This window comes from Mus caroli, unplaced genomic scaffold, assembly GCF_978045245.1.
Source record: "Mus caroli unplaced genomic scaffold, Mus_caroli_1 scaffold_12, whole genome shotgun sequence".
Taxonomy (NCBI): Eukaryota; Metazoa; Chordata; class Mammalia; order Rodentia; family Muridae; genus Mus; species Mus caroli.
This window is the reverse complement of record NW_028227267.1, coordinates 5,385,306-5,412,500: the sequence shown is the minus strand read 5'-3', so window position 1 is coordinate 5,412,500 and position 27,195 is coordinate 5,385,306. Positions and strand designations below refer to the sequence as shown.

The 27,195-nt window shown below is 42.0% G+C and overlaps 3 protein-coding genes and 1 non-coding gene across 8 annotated transcripts in view; 2 read left to right on the top strand and 2 right to left on the bottom strand.

The window, feature by feature from the left end:
* The window catches only part of CUNH3orf49 (chromosome unknown C3orf49 homolog), a 23,788-nt gene extending 10,046 nt beyond the window's left edge, over nucleotides 1-13,742 (top strand). The window contains exons 3-5 of the mRNA XM_021182370.2: nucleotides 8,832-8,956; nucleotides 13,048-13,161; nucleotides 13,545-13,742. Of these exons, the coding sequence (XP_021038029.2) occupies nucleotides 8,832-8,956; nucleotides 13,048-13,161; nucleotides 13,545-13,742 (437 nt within the window). The remainder of the gene's footprint in view (nucleotides 1-8,831; nucleotides 8,957-13,047; nucleotides 13,162-13,544) is intronic.
* Nucleotides 1,137-1,197, bottom strand: LOC147001627 (U7 small nuclear RNA). The gene has a single exon (XR_015044772.1). It is a non-coding gene; the product is annotated as a U7 small nuclear RNA (small nuclear RNA).
* Nucleotides 13,743-14,254: 512 nt separating the features above from the next.
* On the bottom strand, nucleotides 14,255-26,840 carry Thoc7 (THO complex subunit 7). 4 transcript variants are annotated; one of them, XM_021181650.3, is made up of 8 exons: nucleotides 26,497-26,840; nucleotides 20,234-20,351; nucleotides 19,097-19,224; nucleotides 18,762-18,848; nucleotides 16,754-16,811; nucleotides 15,856-15,922; nucleotides 15,689-15,758; nucleotides 14,255-14,566 (listed from the first exon to the last, which is right to left on the bottom strand). In XM_021181650.3, the coding sequence occupies exons 1-8, from the start codon at nucleotides 26,513-26,515 to the stop codon at nucleotides 14,499-14,501; spliced, it is 615 nt and encodes a 204-aa protein (XP_021037309.1). In that variant the 5' UTR covers nucleotides 26,516-26,840; the 3' UTR covers nucleotides 14,255-14,498. The 4 variants fall into 4 exon arrangements, with proteins under 4 accessions (XP_021037309.1, XP_085684484.1, XP_021037310.1 ...); XM_085828358.1 differs by lacking the exon at nucleotides 26,497-26,840 and adding an exon at nucleotides 26,180-26,390; XM_021181651.3 differs by lacking the exon at nucleotides 26,497-26,840 and adding an exon at nucleotides 25,825-26,095.
* Nucleotides 26,732-27,195, top strand: part of Atxn7 (ataxin 7) — a 147,965-nt gene continuing 147,501 nt past the window's right edge. For both annotated transcript variants that reach the window (XM_029469050.2, XM_029469048.2), the window contains exon 1: nucleotides 26,732-26,860. The gene's annotated coding sequence lies outside the window, so the exon portion shown is untranslated. The remainder of the gene's footprint in view (nucleotides 26,861-27,195) is intronic.

Genomic DNA, 27,195 nt, shown 5'->3' with positions numbered 1-27,195 from the left:
TGTGTATACTTCCAATTGCTTAGACAGTGTATTGAGGCCAGATTCAATAAATTTAGAAATTAGGACATAGTTATCATGGACGAGGTATGGATGAGTCCCAACTCTGGGTACCCAGAATCCCAAGGAACCCAGGGTGGACCTAATAGAGAAGGTACAAGCTATACTGGTAAAGCATCATTAGTCAGACAGGAGCTAGTGTTAGGAGCACAAGTACACATGGTTCATCTGGCACTAGGATTTTTGAAATAAGGCAGGAGAGTTGTCTTAGTCAGGGTTTCTATTCCTGCACAAACATCATGACCAAGAAGCAAGTTGGGGAGGAAAGGGTTTATTCGGCTTACACTTCCATGCTGCTGTTCATCACCAAAGGAAGTCAGGACTGGAACTCAAACAGGTCAGGGAGCAGGAGCTGATGCAGAGGCCATGGAGGGATGTTCTTTACTGGCTTGCCTCCCCTGGCTTGCTCAGCCTACTCTCTTATAGAACCCAAGACTACCAGCCCAGGGATGGTCCCACCCACAAGGGGCCTTTCCCCCTTGATCACTAATTGAGAAAATGCCTTACAGTTGGATCTCATGGAGGCATTTCCTCAACTGAAGCTCCTTTCTCTGTGATAACTCCAGCTGTGTCAAGTTGACACACAAAACCAGCCAGTACAAGAGTGAAAAGAAAAAGTGCTTGGAAATTGAAGCCTTATCCAGGGAAATGGTCAGACTCACAGAAGCATTTAAATCTGCCAAGGACCAGCCTTGGCTTGCTCCAGGTTCAGAGAGAAGGGGTCTGGCAGCAGTGAAAACAAACAACTGGAAGTCAAATAGTGGGTTAAAGCTGGTGGCCTAGGTTCTGCTGAGATGGCTTTCCTATCCCCCCCCCCTTTGTGTGTGTGTGTGTGTTTGTGTGTGTGTGTTCTGCTCTGCTCTGCTCTGCTCTGCTCTAGAAAGCTTTCTCTTGCTGTCCTAAAAACTTTTTGAGAGAGCTAACTTTCTGCTCAAAACAGCTCTCTCTGCTAGAAAAAGTTCTAAAAGCTCTCTGGATCTCATGGGGGTTCTGAGCAAAGTCAGAAAAGCTGCTATAAAAAGTTTTTGGGTCTTTTAACCAAGTCAGAAATCCTGGTAGAAAAATTCTAAAAGTAAATTTGGGGTTTTTCGATTAAAATCAGAAAGCCAGAAAAAAATTCTAAAAGAGCTGTGTTTACTCTTCAGGCAGCCTTCTCTGGATAGCTGCTAGAAAACATTCTAACAGAGCTCTCTAAGTAATTCTTTTTTTTTTGGTTTTTCGAGACAGGGTTTCTCTGTGTAGTCCTGGCTGTCCTGGCACTCACTTTGTAGACCAGGCTGGCCTCGAACTCAGAAATCCGCCTGCCTCTGCCTCCCGAGTGCTGGGATTAAAGGCGTGCGCCACCACGCCCGGCTTCTAAGTAATTCTTGGTCAGAAATCTTGTTAGAAAAAAATTATAAAAGAGCTGTGTTTGCTATCTAGAGAAATTCTAAAGAACTGCTATTGCTTTTTATTAGCTCACCTCACTCAGACCAAAAGCTGGCTTTTAATTTATATATCAATTCAGTTATTCCTGGCTCTCTCTGAACCATCCCACAAATCTGCATTCCCTGACTTTAGCCCTTGACTCTTAGAAAAAGGACAGCAAGTTCACTTTTTTTTTTTCACATTGCAAAAGAATTCACAGATCTGCTTCCCTTTGTAAATTTAGTTGGGTGGGACCTTGTTCTGAGATTACCATTCTGACCATACCTACACTTAAATTTGCTCTGTCCCAGACTGACTCTGAACTCAGGAATCTGCCTGCATTCGTATCTTCTTGTCTTTGTGTCTGACAAGTTGGGTCATAGTGCAGTTGTCTCTGTTCCTTCAGATCTGTGAAGAAGGTCTAAAATAAAATAAAACTTGAGACCTGTGATTCATGCAATAGCCCAAAGAGTTGTTTGTGAGCTTTGAAGCCTGGGACTGAGAACATAGCAGAATAGGCTAGGACATGCCTGAGCAGGCCTGTTGTTAAGACATTCCCGAGGCTGCTTGGCCATAAAGATAAAGAGAATGCAAAGACATGTCCAGACTGGCCTGGCACCTCCCTATCTCCCGCCCTTCTGACATGGGTTAAATGTTAACCAGATGCTCTGCTGTTACCTCGATCTGCCCGTACAGTTTGCTGATGTTTAAATGAACCAATCATGTGAAACCGCGCCAATTCCTCCCCAGCCCCAAACCCTTTTCTTTAAAAACCCCTAGCTTTCGAGCTATCAATCACTATCTCCTGTGTGAGATACGTGTAGGCCCGGAGCTCCATTATTAAACTTCCTCGTGTGTTTGCATCAAGATGGTCTCTCGTGATTCCTTGGATTCTCGCCGACTTGAGACGTGAGTGGGGGTTTCCCCACTAGGTTCTTTCAGGTCCTCATACAATTCCTATCACAGCCTTCTATTTTTGCATAGTTGAGAAATTATATATTCTTTTCTAACTCATGTGTTTAGAGTTCTTTTCCACAGCCTTAAAGGGGTATCCTGAAGGCCCCAGCATTTATCATTTTGCTGAGACATTAGCCACACCTTTGTCTCCCTGACTCATGCTGTCTGATTATCATGGAGTCATTAATGTTAAGAGGGAAGACATTCCTCAGAGGAACATACAAACATGTACATTGTTACACAAGCAAGCCTTATGCCCATAGTAGACATCAACCTTGGTGGAGGTCCATGCCTATTGGCCTTATCTCAGGGGCAGGAAACATGTCATTCTGTCCCTACCAAGGTCACCATTGCTGGTGTTAGGTGGAGTGCCTCCAGATCAATGGAGCAGAAAATAAATCCATTGTGAACAGATCTCAGTGTGGCCAGCACCAGGAGCACTCACCTGCGCTGTATCTCCTCCACCCCTCACCTTGGCACCAATGCTATGAAATGTTTCCTGTTTCCAAAACATGTATATCCCACTGCTCTCTCTTGTCTCTCATTTCCCTCCCATTAGACATAGTCTCCCCCTCTGATTCTCTCTCTCCCTCTCTGCATGTCTGTGTATGCACATGCATGCACAGGCATGCAGGCATCTCTGTGTGGTTCCACTCATATTTTACATATGAAGAAAAATGTGCATTGCTTGTCTTTCCAAATCTCTCTTATTTCACTTAACATTGTGGTTTCCAGTTTCATTCATTTTCCTGTGAATTTCATTCTTCTTTGTGACTGAACAATATGTTATGTGCCCCATTTTGTTTATCCATTGATCTGTTGGTAGACATCTAGTCTGATTCCATCTATCGGCTATTATGAATACTGCATCAATAAACAAGGATGTACTGAAAGACCCACAACATTAGGACTCCCCCACGTTCTGACTCAGGAGAGGCGACACCCCAAATCACTCATGAGAAACGGTCTTGCTGCAAACTGCAAGAGGACTTTTATTCAAGAGTGCTCTCAGGGCCACAGTCATACACCACACAGGGGGAGAGGACCGTAGCACCCTGAGTATCTGGGTAAGGGGGTATTTAAAGGAAGAAACCACAACTCAAGGAGGTAGGGAGGGTGTTGTTGGAAAATATCAAAAATACCAGTTAAGAGTCACAAGGAAGTGCAAAGTCACAAGAGTCACAAGAAATACCTGGTAATTGTGCCGGTTATTTCTCAAGACAATTTCTAAGAGCCCCTAACAATAGCATATTTGCATAGCGGGTTCCAGCAATGGTCAGGGTGACTTTCTTTGAATGAACACTCCTTGAACCCAGGAAGCGGGTGGGTGGAGGAATGTCGCTATCTGTTTTATGATTAGCATACCTTGGAGCATTGAGTCACAGAGGTCACATTCTCAAGCCCAGGCCTAAAGGCCTAGAATTTTGCATTTATGTTATACTTTTTCATTACAAGCATTCCTATGGAATGTATACAGGAATGATAAAGCTGGAACATAACATGATTCTAGTGTTAGTTTTTGGAGAAATCTTCATCCTGATTCCTTTTCTTTGACTTTCAAATAACATTTTTTTTTGAAAATTAATTAATATCTTTACATCTGGATCACAGCTTCCCCTCCCTACTCTCCTCCAAGTCCCTCCCTGTCACCATCTCTACATTTATTCCCTTTGCCTTTCTCTTCAGAAAAGGGGAGGCTATAAGACTAGATACATCTCCTATTGAGGCAAGACAAGGCAGCCTAGTTAGGAAAAGGGATTCAAAGGCAGGCAGCAGAATCAGACAACTCCTGGTCCTGCTGTTAGGAGTTAGGAGTCCCACATGATGAACTAATATATATACATATTAGTTCATCACATATATATATATATATATATATATATATATATATATATATATACATATATATATATATTAGTATATACACATATAATATGCGCAAAGGGCAAAGAAAATCACCCATTCCATGCATGCTTTCTGGTTGGTAGTTCAGTCTCTGTGAGCCACTATGTACCCAGGTTAGTTGATTCTGTTGGTTTTGCTGTGGTGTCCTTGATCCCTCTAGCTCTTTCAAATCCTTCTTTCCCATCTTCCCCAAGATTCTCCAAGCTCCTCCTAATGTTTATCTGTAGATCTCTGCATCTGTTTCCATCAGTTGTGTGAATCCCCTCAGATGACAGTTATGCTATGCTCCTGTCTGCAAGTATGGCAGAATATCATTAATAGGGTCAGGGATGGAATCTCTCTCCTGGTATGTTTCTCAACCTGAACCATTCCCTCAATTTCTGCTCCATCTTCACCCCTGCACATCTTGTAGGCAGGACAAATTAAAGGTTGAAGGTTTTGTGGCTGGGTTGGTGTCCCCATCCCTCCATTAAAAGTCTTGCCTGGGGGCTGGAGAAATGGCACAGTGGTTAAGAGCACTGACTGCTCTTCCAAAGGTCCTGAGTTCAATTCCCAGTAACCACATGGTGGCTCACAACCATCTGTAGTGAGTATCTGATGACCTCTTCTGGTGTGTTTGAAGACAGCGACAGTGTAACCACATACATGACAGAAATAAATCAATCTTTTTTTTTTTTTTTTTTTTTTAAATCTTGCCTGGTTACAGAAGATGGCCATTTCAGGTTCCATATTCCCCCATTGCTAGGAATCTTATCTAGTGTCACCCTCATAGATTCATTGGAGTTTCATTGTTCAAGGTTTCTAGGTCATCCAGAGATGTACCCCCTGCCCCCATGCCCATTCCAATGATCTCTTTCAGTACTCTCTCCTTCCATCCTCTTTCCATCCTGATTGCTACAGTGGTTATAACAGTTTACATCCCACCAACTGTGCATACTGTTCCTTTTTCTCTATGTCTTCACAATCACTTGTCCTTTATTTTTGTTTTGTTTATTTGTTTGTTTATTTATTCATTTATTTATTGCAGTGAGATGAGTACATTTCCCCAATGGCTAAGGATGTTAAGTACCTTTTCCAGTATTTATTGGACATTCTTTTCTTTTGAGGACTATTTATGCCATTCTTTAGCACTCTTGTTGATTGAATGATTTGCATTACTAATGTTTAATTTTGGAGTCCCCCCCCCTGCTACAGTCTCACTATATAGTCATGGCTGGCCTGAAACTCACTATGTGACACCAGCTAGCTTTGACCTCACAGAAAGTCACCCGCTTCTGGCTCTCGAATACAAGGACTAAAGAAAGGCATGTACCGACATTCCCTATAATTATTAAAGGTCTTTATAGAATTTATTTCAATATTATATTAATATTATATTATATTATTGTATACAATATTGTCTGATGTGTATCTGGCAAATATTTCTTCCCATTCTGTGGGCCATCTCTTCATCTTTCTGATTGATTCTTACATTGTCAGTAAGATTTTAATTATATCTATCTATCTATCTATCTATCTATCTATCTATCTATCTAGGCATGGTTTCTTTGTATAGACCTGTCTGTGCTGAAACTCACTTTACAAAATCAGAGATCTGCCTGCCCCTGCTTTCTAAGAGCTGGGATTAATGGCATGAAGCACCACCACCCAACACTTTTTTATTTTTTTAGTGTGACAACATTCCGATAAAAATGTATTTATAGGTACAAGCAGTAAACTGCTTTGGCTCATAGGCCATTGTTCTGTTAACCCACTCTTAAATCAATTCAACCAATGGATATGGTAAGAAATATATGTATGCATGGCACAGAGGAGTAAGTGTTCAATAAATTTACTCTGAATGAAGTTAGCATCAGAAACCACATACCTATTTTAACGATAACTGAGTTGTGTGTCACAGACTTCATAATCCAAGGATACATTCACTGTCTTACTGATTTCTTAGGGTCAACAGAAATCAGGGGCAAAGGAATATGAAAGGGCACAGAAAAGGGCCAAGTGCAGAAGTTTGATAAAGCTAAGTGATCATCTCCCAACAGCCAATTACCTACAGAGTGGTACTTAGTGATCATACCACAATGTTGGGAATGCTAGTCAAAGTGTTGTCATATCAAATGTGCAATGTGTTTTTATAAAGACACAAATCAAAATAAGACGAAGTTTTAAAATGATTCTCTCTCTTGAAAAATGAGCTTCCCATATCTCTTAGATAATTGTCAGATTTGGAAAGCCAAGTTCTGATTCTCAGCATCAGTTCTGATGTTCACCTAGTAACCAGTATACTCTTATCCTTGTCTTCAGCCAGACAAGAGCAGTACTCGAATCCTAACTATGTGTTGTTTAGTTAGACATATATGTTTTAGCTTGAGGTGATGCAATTCTGTTATTGGTCTTTATAATCAGACATTTAGCTACTGATTTTTAAATTTTTTGTTTGTGTATTTACTTTTGAGACAGAGTCTAAACTGGGTTTAAATGCTGAGTATGGCAGATGTGTGAATCCAGAAGTTGATCTGCCTGCTGACCTTAGGTGTAGGGCTATTGCCGAGAGTGAGGCTCCCTTTTCCTGTGCCTGAGCCAAGCTCTCCACTACCAGCACTTTTCAGTTTGTCAACATCATGTCCTCTTGCTTGCCACAAATGTCCCCTAGAGGTGCCTCAAACTCCTGAGGATGTGTGTGGCAGGTTAAACTTAGGTTCTTCTCAGAGTCCCACGGTAGATAAGTTGTAAGCAATGGTTCTTCACCACTACCCTTGGAGTCACATAGATTGACCAGAAATAGAATTCCTCTCAACCATTGACTTGGTGATAAAGGAAATATGTCTCAACAAAACCTACATTTCTGATGCATGTGAGGACTGCAGGCCTACCTTGAGGAGGACCTGCCCATCTCTTCTCTCCAGGGTTGCCTACATTAGCTTTTGCTCCTCCCCAGCTCAATGGGACACCTGGCACTGGAACCTGTGTTCCGCTTAGATTAGTCCGTTTGGTATTTTACCAGCCATTTTCAGTGCACTTTTTGGCTGTCTTTTGTGGATTTCTTAAATGTTCCTCTCTGTCTTTGAAATACAACATACTTTTTCATATTCTAGTTCTTTTTCTTTACTGGTCACATGGAGGCAACTTCTAATTGACCATTTTACTTACACGTCTATGGTATCAATTTATTATCTTGCTTTATTAAATTATTTAGTATTTGTATTTTCTATTTAATGCAAATGGATGTTTTGCCTACATATACGTCAGTACACTGTGTGTGTCTCTGTGTGTATATGTGTGTACCTGTGGAGGTCAGAGGACAACTTACGAAAGTTGCTTCTCTCTTTCTACCACCTGGGGTCTGGGGATTGAATTTAGGCTTGGTGGCAAGTGGCTTTACCCACTGAGCCATCTCACTAGACCTATGGTGGCATTTGAATTTGCCTTTATGTCTACTGAGTTGAGATTGAATTTACACAAGGAAATACTGAAGAATGCTTTCTACTTAGAGACAGAAAGCTGGCTCATGAGAGCACTTGCTACTTCTTTTTTTTTTTTTTTAAGATTTATTTTAGCTGGGTGTGGTGGCACACGCCTTTAATCCCAACACTCGGGAGGCAGAGGCAGGTGGGTTTCTGAGTTCGAGGCCAGCCTGGTCTACAAAGTGAGTTCCAGGACAGCCAGGGCTAGATAGAGAAACCCTGTCTCAAAAAACAAAAAACAACAACAAAAAAAAAGATTTATTTTTTATTTGTATATGTAAATACACTGTAGCTGTCTTCAGACACACCAGGAGAGGGTGTCAGATGTTATTAAGGATGGTTGTAAGCCAACGTGTGTTTGCTGGGATTTGAACTCAGGACCTTCGGAAGAGCTGTCAGTGCTTTTAACCGCTGAGCCATCTCCCCAGCCCCCACACTTGCTACTTTTAAAGGACCCAGGAACATTTCTTAGTACCCACATGGGGGCTCATAACAGTCTGTAACTCCAGTTACAGGCAATCTGATGCCATCTACAGGCCTCAGCAAGCACTATACACTTGGTGCACTCATACATAAAATGAATAAATCTTTAAAAAAATGTTTAAGAAAAGGCTCCTAGATATGAGACATCCATACTATGGTGTGTGAGTGACTGAGTCTTGATAGCATTTCTGGAGAACAAATGTAAAGTCTGCTTCATGACACTGACTCAACCCTCATAGTTGAAGGTTCCTTTTCCTAATCCCTCATGGCCAAAGTGAAAACCAGGCAGGACAAAGTTATGTGTCTAAAGAGGAAATCACTATGTCAAGACTATGGCCATTACATGTGACAACTATGTAGAGCAGAAATCCTAACACCAGAAAAGCAAATCTGTTTTTATTTTCAATCCAAGGAAGAAAGTTTCCAAGGCAGTAGAGCTGCATATAACACCATCTGTCCACAGTGGTGTTATATGCAGCTTCCTAACTATTTTGCTTAGGAAGACTGTTTGCAACTGTGATCTTGACATAGTCTTTTCTCCTCTTCTTCCTCCACTTTAAGCAACAATACAGCTTGATGTTGTAGAAGCAGAGACAGAAGAGCTAACTGGAGGAAATGGGCTTCTCCGAGCCAAGAGAACCACCAAGCGATTATCTGTGACATCACTTCCTTCAGGGCTGCAGAAGGTAAGGTGCTAGCATCAACTTGCTTCAAAAGACCTACATAAATTGGTTTCTCTGGGTGTCTTCATTGCTGTGAAGAGAAACCATGACCAAAGCAACTCTTATAAAAGATAGCATTTAATTGGGGCTAGCTTATAGTTTTAGAGGTTCAGTCCATTATCATGGCAGGAAGCATGGCAGAGAAAGTGCTGGAGAAGGAACTGAGAATTCTACATATTGATCCAAAGGCAGCCAGGATCTCCTCTGCATTGGCCAGCCTGAGCATTGGATCTCAAAGCCCATACCCACAGTGACATACTTCCCCTAAGAAGGCCACACCCATTCCAACAAGGACACACCTAATAATGTCACTCCCTGTGGGCCAAGCATTTAAATACAGGAGTCTGTGGGGGCCAAAACTATTTAAACCACTGTTGGAGTTTGTCAAAAGACCCTCACTCACAAAGACCACAGAGACCATCATTGATGCAAACTGCATGAGGATTTTTATTGATCCAACATGTTGGGGACCCTCCTCTCAGCACGCAGGCCAGAGGAGAGACCCAGAACAAAGAAATAACACACTTTATATACCTTGTAAGGGGCAGATTTGGGCAACAGCATAGCTGCTTTATTCTAATTGGTGTAGCAAGTCGCCTTTCCAGGCATTGGTTGGTTTGCATAGTGACTACCTTTGGCCTAGTGACTCACTTTGTTTGCCCCCATAGTAGGTTATTATGATTTGGTCAGCAAAGTAACAGTACATTTTTAACTTATGGGTCAGCTATTAGTGTCACAGCTAATAACGTCACAACTATCGACAAGGTCAGGGTGGCTTGTGGTTTTGTTTTTTTTTTCCTCAGAATTCAGTGTGGGGCGAGGTAAGGTGATTTCTCTGGGAGCTGCTATCTTGTTATGGTTATTTTTCTGAGAACAGCTCATTTTGTTTTGGCAGCTGTAGACTCAGTCATTTTGACTGTTATGTTTCTGAAAGTCCCTTAGGAGGGGAAGGAGCTAGGTGGTCTTGAACTTATTTTGGATATTACACCACCACACTGTGTCTTGACAAAACCATGTTCTAACTTCATTCACCCAGAGTAACCCTGTGCACCTATTGCTTGTGCTTCCAAGAATTTAAGGTACAATAAGGGTATTTTCCAGATCATATCTTTCTACTTCTGAGTTCAAATTATTCAGCCCTTCCAGTCTGCCCTACACTAATTTGGACCTTTGTGAATACTCAATGAATTGTTCAAAAGTTGAGGTCACACACTAGGAATGTGGCTGACCTAGATGCTATGTGCATTGTGGTGTTGCCCAATTACACCCACAAGGCAGCTCATAACTGTGCCAGTTCCAGTGTATCTGACACCATATATGCAGGCACACCAATGGACATAAAATTTTTTTAAAAATTGGATGAGCTGGAATCTAAACAAAGGATATCTTTTTGTCTTGTTTTTTTTGTTGTTGTTGTTGTTGTTTTTTATTTTTCCTTTTCTTCAAGATAGGGTTTTCTTGAGTTCCTGGCTAGCTTGGAACTCATTCTGTAGACCAGAGTGGGCTCAAACTCAGTGGTCTGCCTGCCTCTGCCTCCCAGGTACCACCACACCCAGGTATTTTATTTTTATTACATGTTTATTTGTGACAGGGCTTTGTACAACATGTAAAAACAGTCTCCTTATCTGTCTCTCTCCTTTTACCATGTGAGTCTTGGGGGCTCTAACTTAGGTCCTCAGGCTTCGGGGTACCTGTCCATATGGCTGACCCTTATCTTTGGAGAATATGAGACGAAGGTGTTCAGATTAAGGCCTAGTATTTTTCTCATGTTATTATTTCTAGACAGGGTCTCACTATACAGTCCTGGCTAGTTCTGAACTCATTATGCAGACAAGGCTGGTCTCAAATTCGCAGAAAAAGTGTATGACATCACACCCAACTTGGTTTCATATTTTATTTTATTTTTCTAGACAGGGTTTCTCTGTATAGCCCTGGTTGTCCTGGAACTCACTGTGTATACCAGGCTGACCTTGAACTCAGAAATCCGCCTGCCTCTGCCTCCCAAGTGCTGGGATTAAAGGTGTGCACCACCACTACCAGGCCCAGGGTGTTCTAATTGCTTAAAAAATTCAACTCAGAAAATGGCTGCAGTTCTCTAAGGCAGGCAGTCATACTGCCTCATTTTATGGATGACTCTGGGACTTTATTAATGATGAAAATGAGGGGGAGAGTCAGGCTTCCAATAAAGGCTGGGTGCTCCCATTCATAGTGTCTCCCATTTTTTCTTTTATTGTGGTTCTGGGAATTGAATTCATGCCTAACACATAACAATCACGTACTGGATCAATGAGCCAAACTCCTCCTCCCTCTCAGCACCATTGTTAAATACTGTGTATTAAGTGTACAGTGTGATAGCCACCTGTGACAATACTAATTTGAATGGATGGGATTAAATATGTAGTTTCTCAGATGGGGTGGTGATGGCAACACACACCTTTAATCCCAGGAGGGAGAGGCTGGCAGATTTCTGAGTTGGAGGCCAGCCTGGTCTACAGAGAGAGTTCCAGGACAGCCAGGACTTAACAGAAAAACGATATCAAAGAGCCCAAAAGGTCTAGTTTCTCAGTTACAATAGTCACTGAAGTACCAATAACCACATGTAGCCAGTGTCTTTTTTTACAGTAAACCACAGGTAAACATTTCTACCCTTGCAGAGGGGCAGAAGTTTCCATCAAATACTCTTGACTGTCACCCTTAGTACACAATAGTAGTTTTGAATTTTGCTTCTGAGTTATCAAGTGCCTCTATGTTCTAGGCTATTCCTGGGTTTAGGGATTACAGGGGAGTCTTCTCATTGTATAAATGGCAGTGACAGGAAGATGAAAAACTTTGGCTATAATTAAGGATTTCTATGTACCAAAAGAAACACCCAGCTTGGTTTTGTATTTTATCAGAGGTTAGCGCTTGGTTATATAGGGTTTTAACTAGCCCTCACAATGCTCCCAAAATTATGTATGAATCACTTGCCCAGATTTTAAAAGTAGGACATTTCAAATAAAAATGTTTCTTTTGAAACTTTCTTTGGAAAACAGGAAGCTTCAGAAACAGAGAAACTTGTAGGGTTGTAGAGATGCCCTCTACAGAAGGCCTGCTCTGTTTGGGCCACTCATCCTCACTCAACCTGGTTGACTCAGCAGCCAACTTTGCAATAATTATCCTGGGAAAGCACAGAAACACTTAGTAACCACCAATTACCATAAATGCTTTAGAATCTTACTTAGCATGATGCGGTGCATACCTCTATTCCTGGCACTCAGGAGACATGTGTGTGTGTGTGTTCAGTTTGGACCCAGACTGGGGTACATGGTAAGTTCCAGGCTTGCTTGGGCCTACATGGCAAAATTTGGAGTCAAAATAAAACCCCAAAGACCCAAATGGGATCTTTAGATGGATCAGGGCAAGTTCAGTGTGGGTCAATTGGGCTCTCAATGATGGCTCTGAGCCTCTTTCAAAGTGTAGGGCCTAAACATGATCTCAGAACCACTTTCTGTATAGATGATCATCAAGTACAAGGGGAATGGAGAGAGGGTTTCAGCACCCAGGAATGAGTTCCCACAGTGATGTTATTGGGGCAGGTACTTGTAATCAGTAAGCCAGGAACAGGGGTAAAGTGCTAAGCAAGGTCAAGAAGAATCCAGGCAAGGCTTCTTTATTTCTGGACTGCCATGGAAGTAAGAAAACCCAGAGACACAAGAGCAACTGAACAACTGGATACAGTGTAATGAGCTTTTTGTGGCAATGGCCCGTGTCAGCCCAGTGTGCAATGTGTTCTGCAGCCTGAACAAATTGTTGTCTTTTCCAATGACTTGCTTTTTTTTTCCTGACACTGTCTATCCTTATGAACCAAATAATCTCATTTCTCTGCATCCTATAGAACTCTTTAAAGAGTAGTCTGGGCACAAAGGAAATACAGGGGGTACAGAGAATATGAATATGAATTTCAACTATTACCTGGCAAACAATGACTTATCAAGAGAATGTCAGAGGGGGGCCTACTGGTTGCTAGTGCAGAACTGACACATATCTTAATGGCATGTTTTGCATTTTGACAATAGGCACAATATTCATCAAAAAAGAGACCACACTTCCCAGCACTTAAAAAGAAGAAGCGGCGCATGGAAGCCATTCTCCAGAAATCAGAGCTGACCGTAGGCAAGCTTCAAATGCAGGTAATGGGCAAAGACTGCCTTTTCTGTCTCAGAAGCTCCCAAGACCAGGCTTAAACTGAACATCTTGCCCTGCAAGACAGCAAGGAGTGGGACCTAATTAACAATTACCATTAAGAAATACTGTCAGTGGGGGGTGTCTGAGAGTGGGTAAGGGACTGCTAAGGAGAACTAGGATGACACTGAGTCATATTAAACGAATTCCATTAAAACCAGGCACACACAGGCTTGAGCAGAAATGAGGTCGTATTAACCCCCGTGTGGTAAATCTGTTTTCAAGCTCTGTTTGCTATAAGCTGAATTAGAATTCTCCTTTGGCACTCTCAGAAAAAACAAGCACATCTTTGCTTTCAGCAGTTTCATTTCTTTGTACCTGTCTATCATAGGTGGATGACCTCATAGAAACAGTGACTGACAAATCCATGAAGCTTCTGGAACAAAGGCACGCTGAGCTTAAGCAGTGTGAGTTTCTAGGGGCTGAGATCCTTCAGTCTTCGAAGCAATTCCAAAGGCTTTCCAAGAGAACCACAAGGAAGTATAAGCTGCGAAGAGCATGCTTCCCATGCACCTGCTGCTGCTGCTGAGTTCCCAGTAGCTCAGCTACAAAGGGGAGGGACCCTGTCTCAAACAGGGTAGACAAGCAGCAGCCAACACTGTCTGTCGTCTGAATCTAACCACATGCTGCAGCAGGTGCACGCCCTCATACATAAGCATGTAAACATATGCCATGCATGCATGTTCCCAAATAAGTATTTTTTAAAAAGATTCTTCAAAACAAAATGATAGAAGCATTTACCAACCACATTCCTCAAGGACTAAGAGAGAGCTGTAGAAAAGCAACACAGATGGACTGATTTCATACGACAGTCATTCTTAACAGTGTGAAAGCTTCCCCTACAATAAACACACACCATAAGTACTCATATGGCCCTCTAAAGCCTACTCATGAACTCCATTTTCTCAAGTTTTACTAACATCTTCTAGAAATCTATTCATTTTCTCATGTGTATCCCAAACGCCATCTTAGATAGTCCTTACCTGATTTGCTAAGGCAAGTGTTAGCAGCTACCTAGAGTTTTGAATGAGCACAAAGATCCACCTTGAGACATTTTATTAAATATTTTCAGATGCTGATTTCTATGTTTAAGGATAAAAATGTATTTAAAAAATACATATATATGGGATACATTTCCGTTCTGTGAAGAAATATGAATGACACGAATACTTGAAAGCAAAGTACTTCAATGCTGAAATTGAAATATCCCAAAAGTACAACACACTGAACCCAGGAAGCCCATGCAGCTATTCGCTGTCCCTGTAAATGGCGACGGTCAGCCCATCTATGGCTTAGGGTCTGCTTCCATGGTGCTTTCTTGAGCTTCCTCCACCTCTGACAGCTTGTCATCATCTGTAGTTAAGAAGACACAGAACCTTACTCCATGTCACCTACATTTTGTGCCTAGTAATGCATGAGAAGTTTTATTTTGCATTAGCAAATATATTTAAATCAAGATGGAAAAATGACAAGTTATGGCTGCAAACGGCCCACATCATTGTTTCGTTTTTTAAAACCAGGCAAAGGCACACCTTGTTGAGCCTAATGACTTGAGCTCGATCTGGAAAGCACAGGGTAGAAGAAGATAACGTTTCCTTGACCTCTGGCCTTCATATGCACAACATGGTTATGTATGCAGCCCCTCTGCAACCCCCCCAACGTAACTGTTATATTTGATTATTTTTACATATTATTAAGAGCATATAATTTGTGTGATAGATTTCATTAAAAACAAAGGAACTAGCCGGGCGTGGTGGCACACGCCTTTAATCCCAGCACTTGGGAGGCAGAGGCAGGCGGATTTCTGAGTTCGAGGCCAGCCTGGTCTACAAAGTGAGTTCCAGGACAGCCAGGGCTATACAGAGAAACCCTGTCTCGAAAAACCAAAAAAAAAAAAAAAAAGGAACTAAAATCTAGGTCTTAGCCTGATTTAAAAAAAACAAAACAAAACAAAACAATCAGACATCAGAGAACACAGAAAATTCTACTTAGTTACAGTCACAAGAAAGTTCAAGTCTTTTTCTCAGTGTGCCCCCATTTGCTAAGCATGCAGGCAGCCTAGCACACCAATGACTTACTGTAGTTTGACCTTGTCCCCATTACTCTTAAGGTTTTCTTTTTTCTTTTTTTTGTTTTTGGTTTTTCGAGACAGCGTTTCTCTGTATAGCCCTGGCTGTCCTGGAACTCACTCTGTAGACCAGGCTGGCCTCAAACTCAGAAATCTGCCTGCCTCTGCCTCCCAAGTGCTGGGATTAAAGGCTTGAAGTTTTCTTATTGCTAGACATATATGTAAAGCACAAATGACCACAAAAAAATCACTGTTCTTCTGTTTGTATACATAAAGTTCAACAGATGAGGGTTTCTAATGCCATCCAGATATACCACTCGATTCTGGAGGTAGACTCTCTCAGCGAAGGATTCCCCGACCATGTACAATCTCCATAGGCAGTAACTTTGGAATGTTTTTTCACTTACTCTCCAATGTCTGTTGAAGTTCATGGATGGTACTAAGAAGAACGTGAAATTGTTTCCGCCTCAATTCCAGCTGTGTTAAGAAGAAAACAACTTATATAAGTTTGTCTCTAAATACACACACGCACATACAAACAAACATGTAGAGAATAACATATATATTCAAATACCTTATCTTCAACACTTTCTTTAATATGTGAGAGATGCTCTAATTCTTTGCCCAGAGCCTCTAGCTCCCTAGGGGGACAAAATAAAACAAAACAATGTCATATTTTGCTACTTAAGGGAAAATGTAAATAGTATTTTGGCCACAAAATAATATTCTGAAAATAAAAGGGTTTTGAGAGATGGCTCAGCAGTTAAGAGCACTTGCTCCTATTTCAGAAGACCAAGGTTCTTTCTATTCCTAGTACCCACGCAGTGGCTCACAACTGTCTGTAACTCTAGTCACAGGGATCTGGTGCCCTCTTCTGGCTGCCATGGGCACCAGGCATGCAAGTGGTACCCATACATATATATGTATGCATAACACCCATTAAAGAAAAAGGAATCCAAGATTTTGAAACTGAGGATGATTTCCTAGCTCCTAAATTATATTATAGATACAAATTTTAAAATAACAAAAAATATAATTTCATAATTTATTTTAGACACATCTATTTGTATCACTGAATAATATACAGTATTAGCATAAAATATTTGAGGGAGTTTTTAATTTTCATAAATGATGTTTCAGAAAGTGTCTTTTCATTAAGTGTCTTTTTTTTTGTACTGTTTGTGTATCTTCAGCTGTTTTAAAGATGTGCATGTAGCATAATCTTTATTGGTATTCAATACTCTGTTATAGTAAGAGAATAAAATAAACATATCCATTTGCTCTGGGGGCACATTACACACATGTTCTGAACCAATAGGGAGTGAGCCGAAGATAGTAAGGCAGCGTAAGACCACGTGATACTAAAGGGTGACCCTTCCTCTGGGTGGCGGTGTTATCTGAGAATGTAGTGTGCAGCGTAGTTCTTCAGCACTTCGCTTGAAGGCCAGCTCCCTGTAAAGCTCTACACTCACTTCAGTGTCTCATGCCTGTCTGGGTGATGCTGGATCACTTTGGCCAAAGCATCATATTCTGAAAGACAAGAAAATATTTGCCAAATTAAGCCACTTTTTTAACCTGGGTTACCAAAAAGAAATGTGTAAATGAAAATAACTCTTATTCACTTTCTTAAGGAAATGACAATAATGTGGTCTTTGCACATGCCTTTGATCCCAGCACTTGGGAGGCAGAGGCAGAAGCCAAGGCCAGTGGATCTGTTTGCTCCAGGCTAGCCTGATCTAAATAAATAGCAAGTTTTAGGACAGCCAGGAAAAATTACACAGAAAAATTCTGTCTTGAAAAAGACCAAAAAACAAAGCAAAAGCAAGAAACCAAACCAAACCAACAAAGCAAATCCCTCAATTCAGTCATAAGCACATCATAACGACCTCATGTTCCAAGCAGGGGTCCTCACTCTCACTTCCGGTGTTCCAGTCATGTGACAGAATGAGAAGTGGGCAGCAGCGCAAACAAGACTTAGGATCACCATCAAATGACTGATTCAAAAGTTCCTAACTTCCTCACACCCTCGCCAAAACAAACAAAAAAACACCGAAGAAAATACATCTTTCTGGACCAGTTTCATAAATCTTACATTCTATGAATCTAAGCTATAAAACCTCACAATTATCAAATAACAGCATTTTCTATTTCTGTTTAGTTTTTCACAATGTTGTCATAGTTATGGTTATTCTGTCTGTTTGTCTTCCTTTCTCTTTCATCTGTCTACCTATTTAATTTAGAGCTAAATTTCTACTAGACCCAATTATGATATTAACTGATTGATTCATTCATTCATTCAGAGGTAAGTTTCCACTAAACCCAGGCTGACCTAGAATCTGTAACCTTCATGCCTTAGCCAAGCGATGGGAGTTCAAGAATGTACCATAACAAACACTTTAAAAACATTGCTCTTTATCTTTTCCCAATTTATGTAATAGGAGCAATATTCCTACTATTAATTTCCACTGGGCAGTGGTGGCACATGCCTTTAATCTCAGCACTTGGGAGGCAGAGGCAGGCGGATTTCTGAGTTAAAGGCCAGCCTGGTCTACAGAGTGAGTTCCAGGACAGCCAGGGCTACAAAGAGAAACCCTGTCTCAGAAAACCAAAAAAAAAAAAAAAAAAAAAAAAAAAATCCAGGGCTAGAGAGATGGCTCAGTAGTTAAGAGCATATACTAATGTGTTACAAAACCCAATTTAGTTTTCAGCACTCATGTGTAGTTCACAACTGCCTCAAATCCAGGGATAAGATGGCCTCCATGGGCACCTGCTCTCCGCTGTACAGAGACACATGTATGACATTAAAATTATATTCAGATAGCCAGATAGGATATTAAGTGAAGGATATTCTAACTTAAGAGATTAGAATAAAACTAAACTTTATTTCTGTCTTTAATATGTCTATGTTTATTTTATTTTTATATATCTATGTGTATTGGAGTGCTATGGCACAGTGAGGGACTCACTTTTCTCCTTCTACCACGTGGGTCCTAGGGCTTAAGCTCAGGGCGTCACGCTTGATGGCAAGTGTTCTTGCCCACTGGGCCAACTTGCTGTCTCTTCACTTTAAATTTGCTATTAGGTAATTCTGTGGATAATGTTTGTTTGCTTTGTGAATAAAAAAACGTTAAATTTCTTTTCCATTTTCTTTTTCTGAAAGTAGTTTCATTAAACTAGCAAATAAACACCTCAGTCTGTCATATTGTTCACATTTGGAGATTAACTGTAACACTGCTTAGGAAAAGAATCTGAAGATAGTAAAAAATACTGAAATATTCTTGGATAAACAATAAAACTCATCAGAATAAAATCTTTTTCATCACACCTTGCCTTCTCTATATAGTTAAGTAACAGAGGTTTAAGTATAAGTGTAATTGTAATTTTTGTAAATTGATTCATGTTGCAGAAATTACCTTTCAATATTAAAAAACTTAACTTGAAATCAGGAATATCTGCAACCTAAGTCCTTCAAATTCTTACCTTGTCGATTTTTTCGTATTCGTTTTGCTTGAAGAATCTGCTTTTTACACTCAGCAATTTTTTCATGTGCTCCAGCAATACTACATTCTATTTTTAAAAAAGGTAGTTATAATAACATATATAACCTGTGCTTTTAAATAGACATTCCACTGATAACACAATAGACAATGACATTCTAAAAATACCTACAACACGAAGTGCTGCATGTTATTACTCAACACTGTGGCTGCTGACAGCAGACTCTTAATTACTGATATTTTACTACAATCCACATATTGTTATCAGATAGCTTTAAACCACAAAAATACAATTCCAGAAAGAATTACTATGTTTACCTATTTCTTTGTATATTTTTTCATAATTTTCCATTTCTCTGAGATTCATATCATATACCAGCAATGTTTTGCCCATTGAAAATTCACACTGGGACAGAGTGCTCAGCATGCGTTGGTACTGGCTATACCTATGAAAAAGAAAAAGGGAATCAAAAGGAATTGTAAACTAAACCAAGTTCTGACAGAATTGCTTAACTTAAAATAGCTTAGAACATCCACTCTTACTATTTTCTTTGCTAGAATGATGTAAGTGAATTTATAAGTTGTTCTGGTTACAAAAGCAAAATGAGACTGCTGTGCTCATCTTATCTAAACAATTTGTTTGCATCTTAAATCACCCCTAACTATATTTTGACTAAGAGTTTTTTCAGAATTCTGTTCTCATAATTTTCATACTTAAGCAGAAAGTAAATCCAGCAAAATTAGTATAAAATTAGTATGTAATTATTAGTATGTATGATGGTTTGTATATTCTCTGACCAGGGAGTGGCACCATCTGGAGGTGTGGCCTGGCTGGAATAGGTGTGTCACTGTGGGTGTAGGCTTAATACTCTCATCCTAGTTGCCTGGAAGTCAGTCTTCCACTAGCAGCCTATGGATGAAGACAGAATTCTCAGCTCTGCCTGTGCCAGGCCTGCCTGGATGCTGCCATGCTCCTACCTTGATGATAATGGACTGAACCTCTGAACCTGTAAGCCAGCCCCAATTAAATGTTGTTTTTATAAGACTTGCCTTGGTCCATGGTGTCTGTTCACAGCAGTAAAACCCTAACTAATACAGTATGTAATTATTAGTATATAATTATTTTGCAGCAACTTAAATATTAACTTAACAAAGAAAAAAACCCTTCCTTTAGCGATACTTAGCAAATACTGATTTGCTAAAAGTAATCAAATTAAGCCTGAGTTTGATCTTCATTTCTTCTTTTACTAATGTCCTTTCTGCATATTATACAAACATAAAGGTGACTCCAAATAGAAGAACAGAAAAAACAAAAACAAACAAATAAATAAACCAAACTTCTGATCAGTCTAGAGGTGGCCGCACTCGACAGATAAGGTAAATTGAACTATTTAGCATGGTCTTAATAAAGTTCCAGCAGGATACTGATACAGAAACATCAGTGGAATAAAGTACCCTTCCTCTTGGGATCCAGAGTTGCACCATTTAATGAAGCTTTTCACGAGGAGATTAATTCTCCGATCATCCCCAGCACCATCTCCATCAATCAGAAGACGTTTCCTTATAACTTCGTCTGGAGGAAAAAAGATGAATGAGAATTAAAACGAACATTTGGTTCTGAGCAACTCTCAAGACAAAAGTATATAACTACTCATTTGCTCAATGAAAAGAAAATTACTGAAAAATAAATACATTTAATGCCATCAGTTGAGGCAAACACTAAAATGATAAATTTTACATGCATCTTGACACAATTAAAAATCTTTCTTCTATTTTTTTCTTCAAAGAAAAGTGATTGTCCGGGGTATATCTGCCTGTCCTAGGGGCTGAGGTCTTAGGTAAAACTCTACCCTCACAATTGGCATTCTATGGGTTGTTGAGAGGACATTTTCAGGTACATCAGAAAGGCTAAGTCAATAATTGTTAAGAGAACTACTTTTGAAGCAAAAAAAGGAAAAAAAAAATGAAAAGAAGAAAAAAGCTGTCTAAACTAAAGGAAGCCAGAACTGTGCAGATCTTCAGCTAAGTAAGGCATTGACAGAAAGAACTGAGAAAGTTTCCTTCCATGTAGTATCAAGTTACAAAAAAAGAGTAACAGGGCAGAGAGAAAGGAAGATTCATGAAGTAACACAATTTCCTTGTCAAACACTCTAAAACAACACTGTCTCATCCTTTCTTAGAGCCCGTGCAGGCTGACCTGCAGGTCACTGTGCAGCCTCTGCTGCCACAAGACGGATCCTGACTTCAGGGTCTCATTTTTTGCACCAATGCAAAGAGAAAATAGAACATAAAAGTAGTGCAAAATGATGCTGAGAACAAATGGGGTTCAATCAGCCTGAGCTAATGTGTGTGTGTGTGTATGCATGTATGTATTTAATGTATGTAGTGCGTACATAGTCACTGTCTTCAGGCATACCAGAAGGGGGCATCGTATCCCATTACAGATGGTTGTTAGCCACCATGTGGTTGCTAGGAATTGAACTCAGGGCCTCTGGAAGAGCAGTCAGTGCTCTTAACCATCTCTCCAGCCCCTGAGCTAGTGCTCGTACCAGAACCAAGTAGTGCTGGGCTACAATCACAAAGGCAAATGGAGAAAAATCATTTCCTTCTACCAGATCATAACTCAGTAATCAAACTGTTGCCAAGACCTCCATCACTGTACTTACTGTTACATGTGTAGACGTGGATACAGTTAATCATGTTACACACCTGTGGACGTTGATACAGTTAATCACGTTACACGTGTGGAAGTGGATACAGTTAATCACGTTACACGTGTGGACATGGATACAGTTAATCATGTTACACGTGTGGACGTGGATACAGTTAATCATGTTACACACGTGTGGACGTGGATAGTTAATCATGTTACACGTGCAGACGTGTATCATGATTATCATGCGTGAAAGGGGTACACTCATGCCCTGCCCCCAGAAAAAGTATTTTGAGTTTTGACCCAGGCTCTCAGTATAGATGCTGAGGAGGAACTTGCTCTGAAACTGTGGCAGAGGCTGGAACTGCGGAGACGCAGCACCATGCACAGCAGACATTAAGAGATGTTTTTAGCAGTGTTGTTTGCAGTACAATGCCTGCAGACCTAAACATTGAGGCTTGTTAAATTATGATGCACTCAAATAATATTAGGAGGATAATGCCAAAACAACCTCTTTAGATAATTAAAGTAACTTCTGAGAAGCAGAGGATGTTGTCCAATGTGTAAAAAAAAAAAAGAAAAAAGAAAATCGTGTATATAAGCATGTATACATTCAGAAAATATCTCTGAGGTAATCATGGGTAATGAACAATATTAATGATTGTTTCTGATAAGCAGATTACAGATAGAAATGAAAAATGATTTTCTTAGATACTGTTTTAATCATTTTTGTTTATTGTCTGGGTTTTCACTTTCTTTTAAACTAAATTCATTATGTTTTGAATACAAATGTAAAGGATGAATATTCCTGGAGAGCCTCCATGCATCAACAGCAAAGTCTCTGACAAGAGCTCCACTGTGTAAGCATAAGGGTGTAAGCACAAGTGCAGTGGGGACAGGCCCACTATAGGAAGGACACCCCTAGCAGAAACCTTTAGAATAGCTTTCTTTGAAAAGTTGTTCAAAGTACAGATTTACCTGATCATCTAAATGTGTTTTAAAAATACTAATGTTTTCAAGCTTTAATTACCAAACAACTTGAAGAGATCAAGGTAAATAAGACATAGTCCTTAAAGAGATTAAAATGCAGAATTTCTGAGTACACACACACACTCTCACACACACACTTCTGTCACACACACATTTTGGGACAAGGTCTTGCCCTGAAATTTGCTGGCTTCAAACTCCCAGAAGTTGTTTGCTTCGGTCTGTCAAGTGCTGGAAGGAAAGGCACAGCTTGGGGCTGGAGCCATTTCAGTGGTTAAGAATGCACACTGCTCTTCCTGAGGACCCCAGTCCAGTTCTCATCACCCACCTGGGATGTCAAACATAAATGCAGAAGGAAACAGAGAGGGACTAAATACCACCAATATCTTAAGTCTGCTAACTAAAAATATTTAAACTATGCTTTGTGATCATGCCAGCTGTACACTTTTAGTTCTGTGCATCATTACATATGAATGTAGTATTACTATTTGTAAAGGTTTTGCAAAATGTGCACAAGTCAAATAAATCATAATCAATAGCCCCAACCAACTTAACCTCCTCTGGTAGCTCAGACTATCCTGGTTCTGCCTTAGTCTCCTAATGGCTGTTACAGGGCTGAGGTACCATGACTGACTAACCTCAAGATCATTCTATTTATCTTCCTTCCTTCCTTCCTTCCTTCCTTCCTTCCTTCCTTCCTTCCTTCCTTCCTTCCTTCCTTCTTCCCCCCCACCCCTCTCTCTTAGAGACAGGGTCTCTCCGTGTAGTCTTGGTGGCCCTGGAACTCATTACGTAGACTAGTTTGCCCTTCAACTCACAGACATCATTCAGCCTTTACCTCTGGAGTGCTGGGATAGAAGGCGTGAGTCACCACACCCAGACTGACTGCAGTATTTTGTAATTGGGTTTGATGCTTACAGAGGTCTTCTAAAGATCAATTAAATTAAGACCAACTCAATTAAACACTAACAAAGACTAGCACTTGTTTTCATTATCATAGCAACAATTACTCGTACAAAAGGTGTGAGCAATTTGTACACAGATGTGAGTGAATTCTGAGAATGGGAAACTTTGCACTTTTGGTGTTGAAATAGCACCCATTCAGCACACTGAGGTGTCTAGTTAGAAGGACATACACCTCAGAGGAGGTAGAATTTGACTGGCTCTTTATCAGTCCATTCCATTTTCTCACCTATGAATCCCAGTGCTGGGGATGTGGCTTAGCTCAGTGCTAGATTACTTGCTTAGCATGCAAAGGGCTCTTGGTTCAACCCCTAGTAACATGCATATGCACACAGTGACACACATGCTACTGATATCTATGTTCCAGCATCTCTCCCTCTAATCTTCCCCTGAACCTAGCGCCTCATATTTATTGATTGCTTATTTAAAACTGACTGCAGTTCAATTTTCATTCCCCAAAGCAAAGGAAGGGGCACTTAACGAAGACACACTTCTCCATAGAGAAGTGGAAAGAGGTTAGCAAACAACTTCTGTGTTTAGGAATATTTACTAAACTTTAGTATGTGTTTGGTTCAATACAAAGTCTTTTATAACTTTTATTACATTTCATTTTCAAAACACCACTCCATGGTAGCTTGTATTGTTTCTTCATCAACGCAGAAAATTGAGTCTCAAAGAAGCTAGGTAACCCCCACAAAGGGGAGAAGCTTGTAAATGTAAAGTGGGGCTTCCTGTGGCCTCCAAGGACTAGGGGGCTCAAGTTTCCTTCTCTCACCAACAGAATGCAATCCTCTTTTGGAGCAAGGCACAGAATCAACCAAGTCAGAAACCTAAGATAACCTCTGAGCTCCCGCATCTGAGTAGTCCTGACATTCTCTATGAGTTCTGTTCACTTTTTGAATTCCCTCAGTTGGAGTTTTGTCATATTGATCAAAGACCCCCTTACCTTCCACTAACCCACTGCAGAAGGGGCTAAGAACAGACCACACTAGCTGGGCTGAAATCGGCCTCAGCAGTTAAGAGCATCTGGCTGCTCTCCCAAAGGCACTGAGCTCAATCCCAGTACCTACATACCAGTTCACTACTACCTGCACCTTCTTCAGCCCCACAGGACTGAATACTCTTCTAGACTCTATTGGTTTTTAACTCACTGAAACTCTGTTATTTAATTCCTTTGGGTTCTGGATTCATCTATAAAATGAGGATAACTAGAACACTGTGCAACACATGCTGCAAAGTATTATATAAATGTTAGTGAAAGAGAGAGCGATTTCTGCAACCCCCTTCCCATTTCCTCAATATTCTCCAAAGAGTAGAATGGGTATGTGAATTGTAAACGCACATCTGGTGCTGAAGATGTGGATCAGGATGAGGATGTAAAACAGTTTTCTAATGAACAGGACTATGGGTTCTACTCTCAGCATTGCAAATAAAGACATCAATTAATTAAATAAAAGCAAATGTGATCACATCACAGTAACAGTTTAAAACTTTCAATGACTGGACGCTGTGACATGTGCCTTTAGTCCCAGCACCCAGGAGGCAGAAGCAGGGGGAATCTCTGTGAGTTCCAAGACAGCTAGAGCTACATAGAAAGACCTTGTCACTTTTTTCTTTCTTTCTTTTTTTTTTTTTCTTTTTGTTTTTTTCGAGACAGGGTTTCTCTGCGTAGGCTGGCCTAGAACTCAGAAATCCGCCAGCCCTCTGCCTCCCTAGTACTGGGATTAAAGGTGTGCGCCACCACTGCCTGGCAAGACCTTGTCTCAAAACCAAACCAAATAACAACAAAAACCCTTTCACTGGCTTTTCCTGACCTTGGAAATTTCATGGTGTAAAGTTTTTCTAAGTTCTATATGACATCTTTAATTTCTTTTATCATTTTGGCACTTGTACAAGTGGTTGGTCACTTGTAATTCCAGTTTTAAAACACCTATTTACCCTTCAAAGGAAGGGGGAAAGCAAATTTGTCAAGTTTTCTAATCACCAGTAGAAAGACCAACAACCACCTCAGTTCAATTCCCAGGACCCATCTGGTGGAAGTAAAGAAGTGACTTCAGCAAGTGTTCTCTGACCGCCACTCTAGTAGGGTGGCCTGCCTCAGGAGGGAGGGAGGCAGAGATAGCTCAGAGGGAGGCAGACGCGCGCGCGCGCACACACACGCACGCACACACACACACACACATACACACACACACACACACACACACACAGAGTAAATGCAGTATGCTTACCTTCAGCCACCCTACCAATTTTTAATGTTATACGACCACTGCAGTCGTATAATAGGAAACACCTTTACCTGTTGGTTCTGGGTATCAAACGTGTTCAGTAAAGCATTGCCTGGAAGTAAGCTAAGTACTTCCTGAATAAATTAAACTCGAATTTAAAAAACAAAACCAAGGTTAAAATTCCCCCTACCAAGTTCCGGGGCCTTTATTTATACCTGGTATTTCCTCGGCCAGTCCTCAAATATGGGCCGATCGTTGTTCGTTTCTGGAAGTCCCTTGTTTCTCCACTGGGATCGATCCATAGCTATTGATCAGCCCATCAAATAACATCAAGCCACCGGAACCTTTCTCCCAAAGCGGGTACCTTCTCAGTTCTTGCTCCAGTTGCCTATCGTGTCAGTCCATTCTTCTCCCTAACGCCCTCTTATTTCTGCTCTCAGCCCACAGACATCTACTGTCCACCATCCATCACTCCTAATCCACTCAGGCTAACAACTCACCCGCCCCAACATGCCTTCCTTTTGTTGCCGCGGTCCAAGCCGCCGGCCTCTTCCCGTGTTGGCGCCTTACCTTGTAAGTCGCCCAGATACACTTCCCGACCGGCCCTCCAGACACCCCTGTTCCTCTTAGACGCCGTCCCCAGCTCGGGGTCCTCACTCCACCGCCCTCCGAGCTCCTGCGCTCCCTGGGGCCCGCCGCGCTGCCCGTGGGCCCGACCCAGCCCGGCCCGGGAAGCCCCCCAGGCGGCCCCCTCGGGGCACTGCATCGCCCGGGCCGAGCGAGCCGCCCTGCGCCTCTCCCCGCCGCGCGCCGCCCCGGGAGCCCCCCACCCCAGACGGCCCGGATCCCGGCGCTGCCCCGCGTCCCCGGACCCGCCGAGGCCTCACCGTCAGTCACGGCTCCCATGGCGTGCGCGGCGGCGGCGGCGGCGGCGGCGGCGGCGGCGCGAGATGAGGCGGCGGTTGGCGGCGAAGGTCAAACTCCCACAATGCAGCCGGGTAAACAGTCATGGAGGAGGAGGCGGCGGCGCCCGCGGCCGCCCTCTCCGACTTTTGAGTCGCGCCGCACCGCGCCGCCGCCGCCGCGGCGGACCCGCGCTCGCCGCTCTCCTGGGGCGCGGAGCGGCCGGCGGGTGAAGGGCGAGACGGGCGGGCGCGCGGGCGGGCGGCGGCGGCGGCTCGGCCCGGGGACACCGCCGTCCCGCCCGGCCCGCGCCCACAGGCCGCCCTGGAGGCCGCGGCCAGCCGCCAGGTGAGCTTCGGGCTGCGCGCGCTCGCGGGGCTCCGCGCCTGACGCTCCAGGTGACCTCTGTCCCGGGCTGCCCGGACCGTGCGCTCCGGTGGGACGGGGGCGCGGCCACTGCCGCCGCGGGTCTCGAACCCGTATTCTTGAGGCGGGCGCGGCAAGCCATCCTCCCTTCCTGAGCTCTGGCGGGTGCTGGCGAAGCGGGGGAAAGAAACTTGGTCACCTGTCTGGGGAGCGTCACTCAGGACCCAGGGCTCAGGTCCCTGCGGTTCTCACCTCTCACCCAGTTCTCCGTCGCTGCTGGAATCCAGAGGGGGTGCCTTCATTTTCATACTAACTTT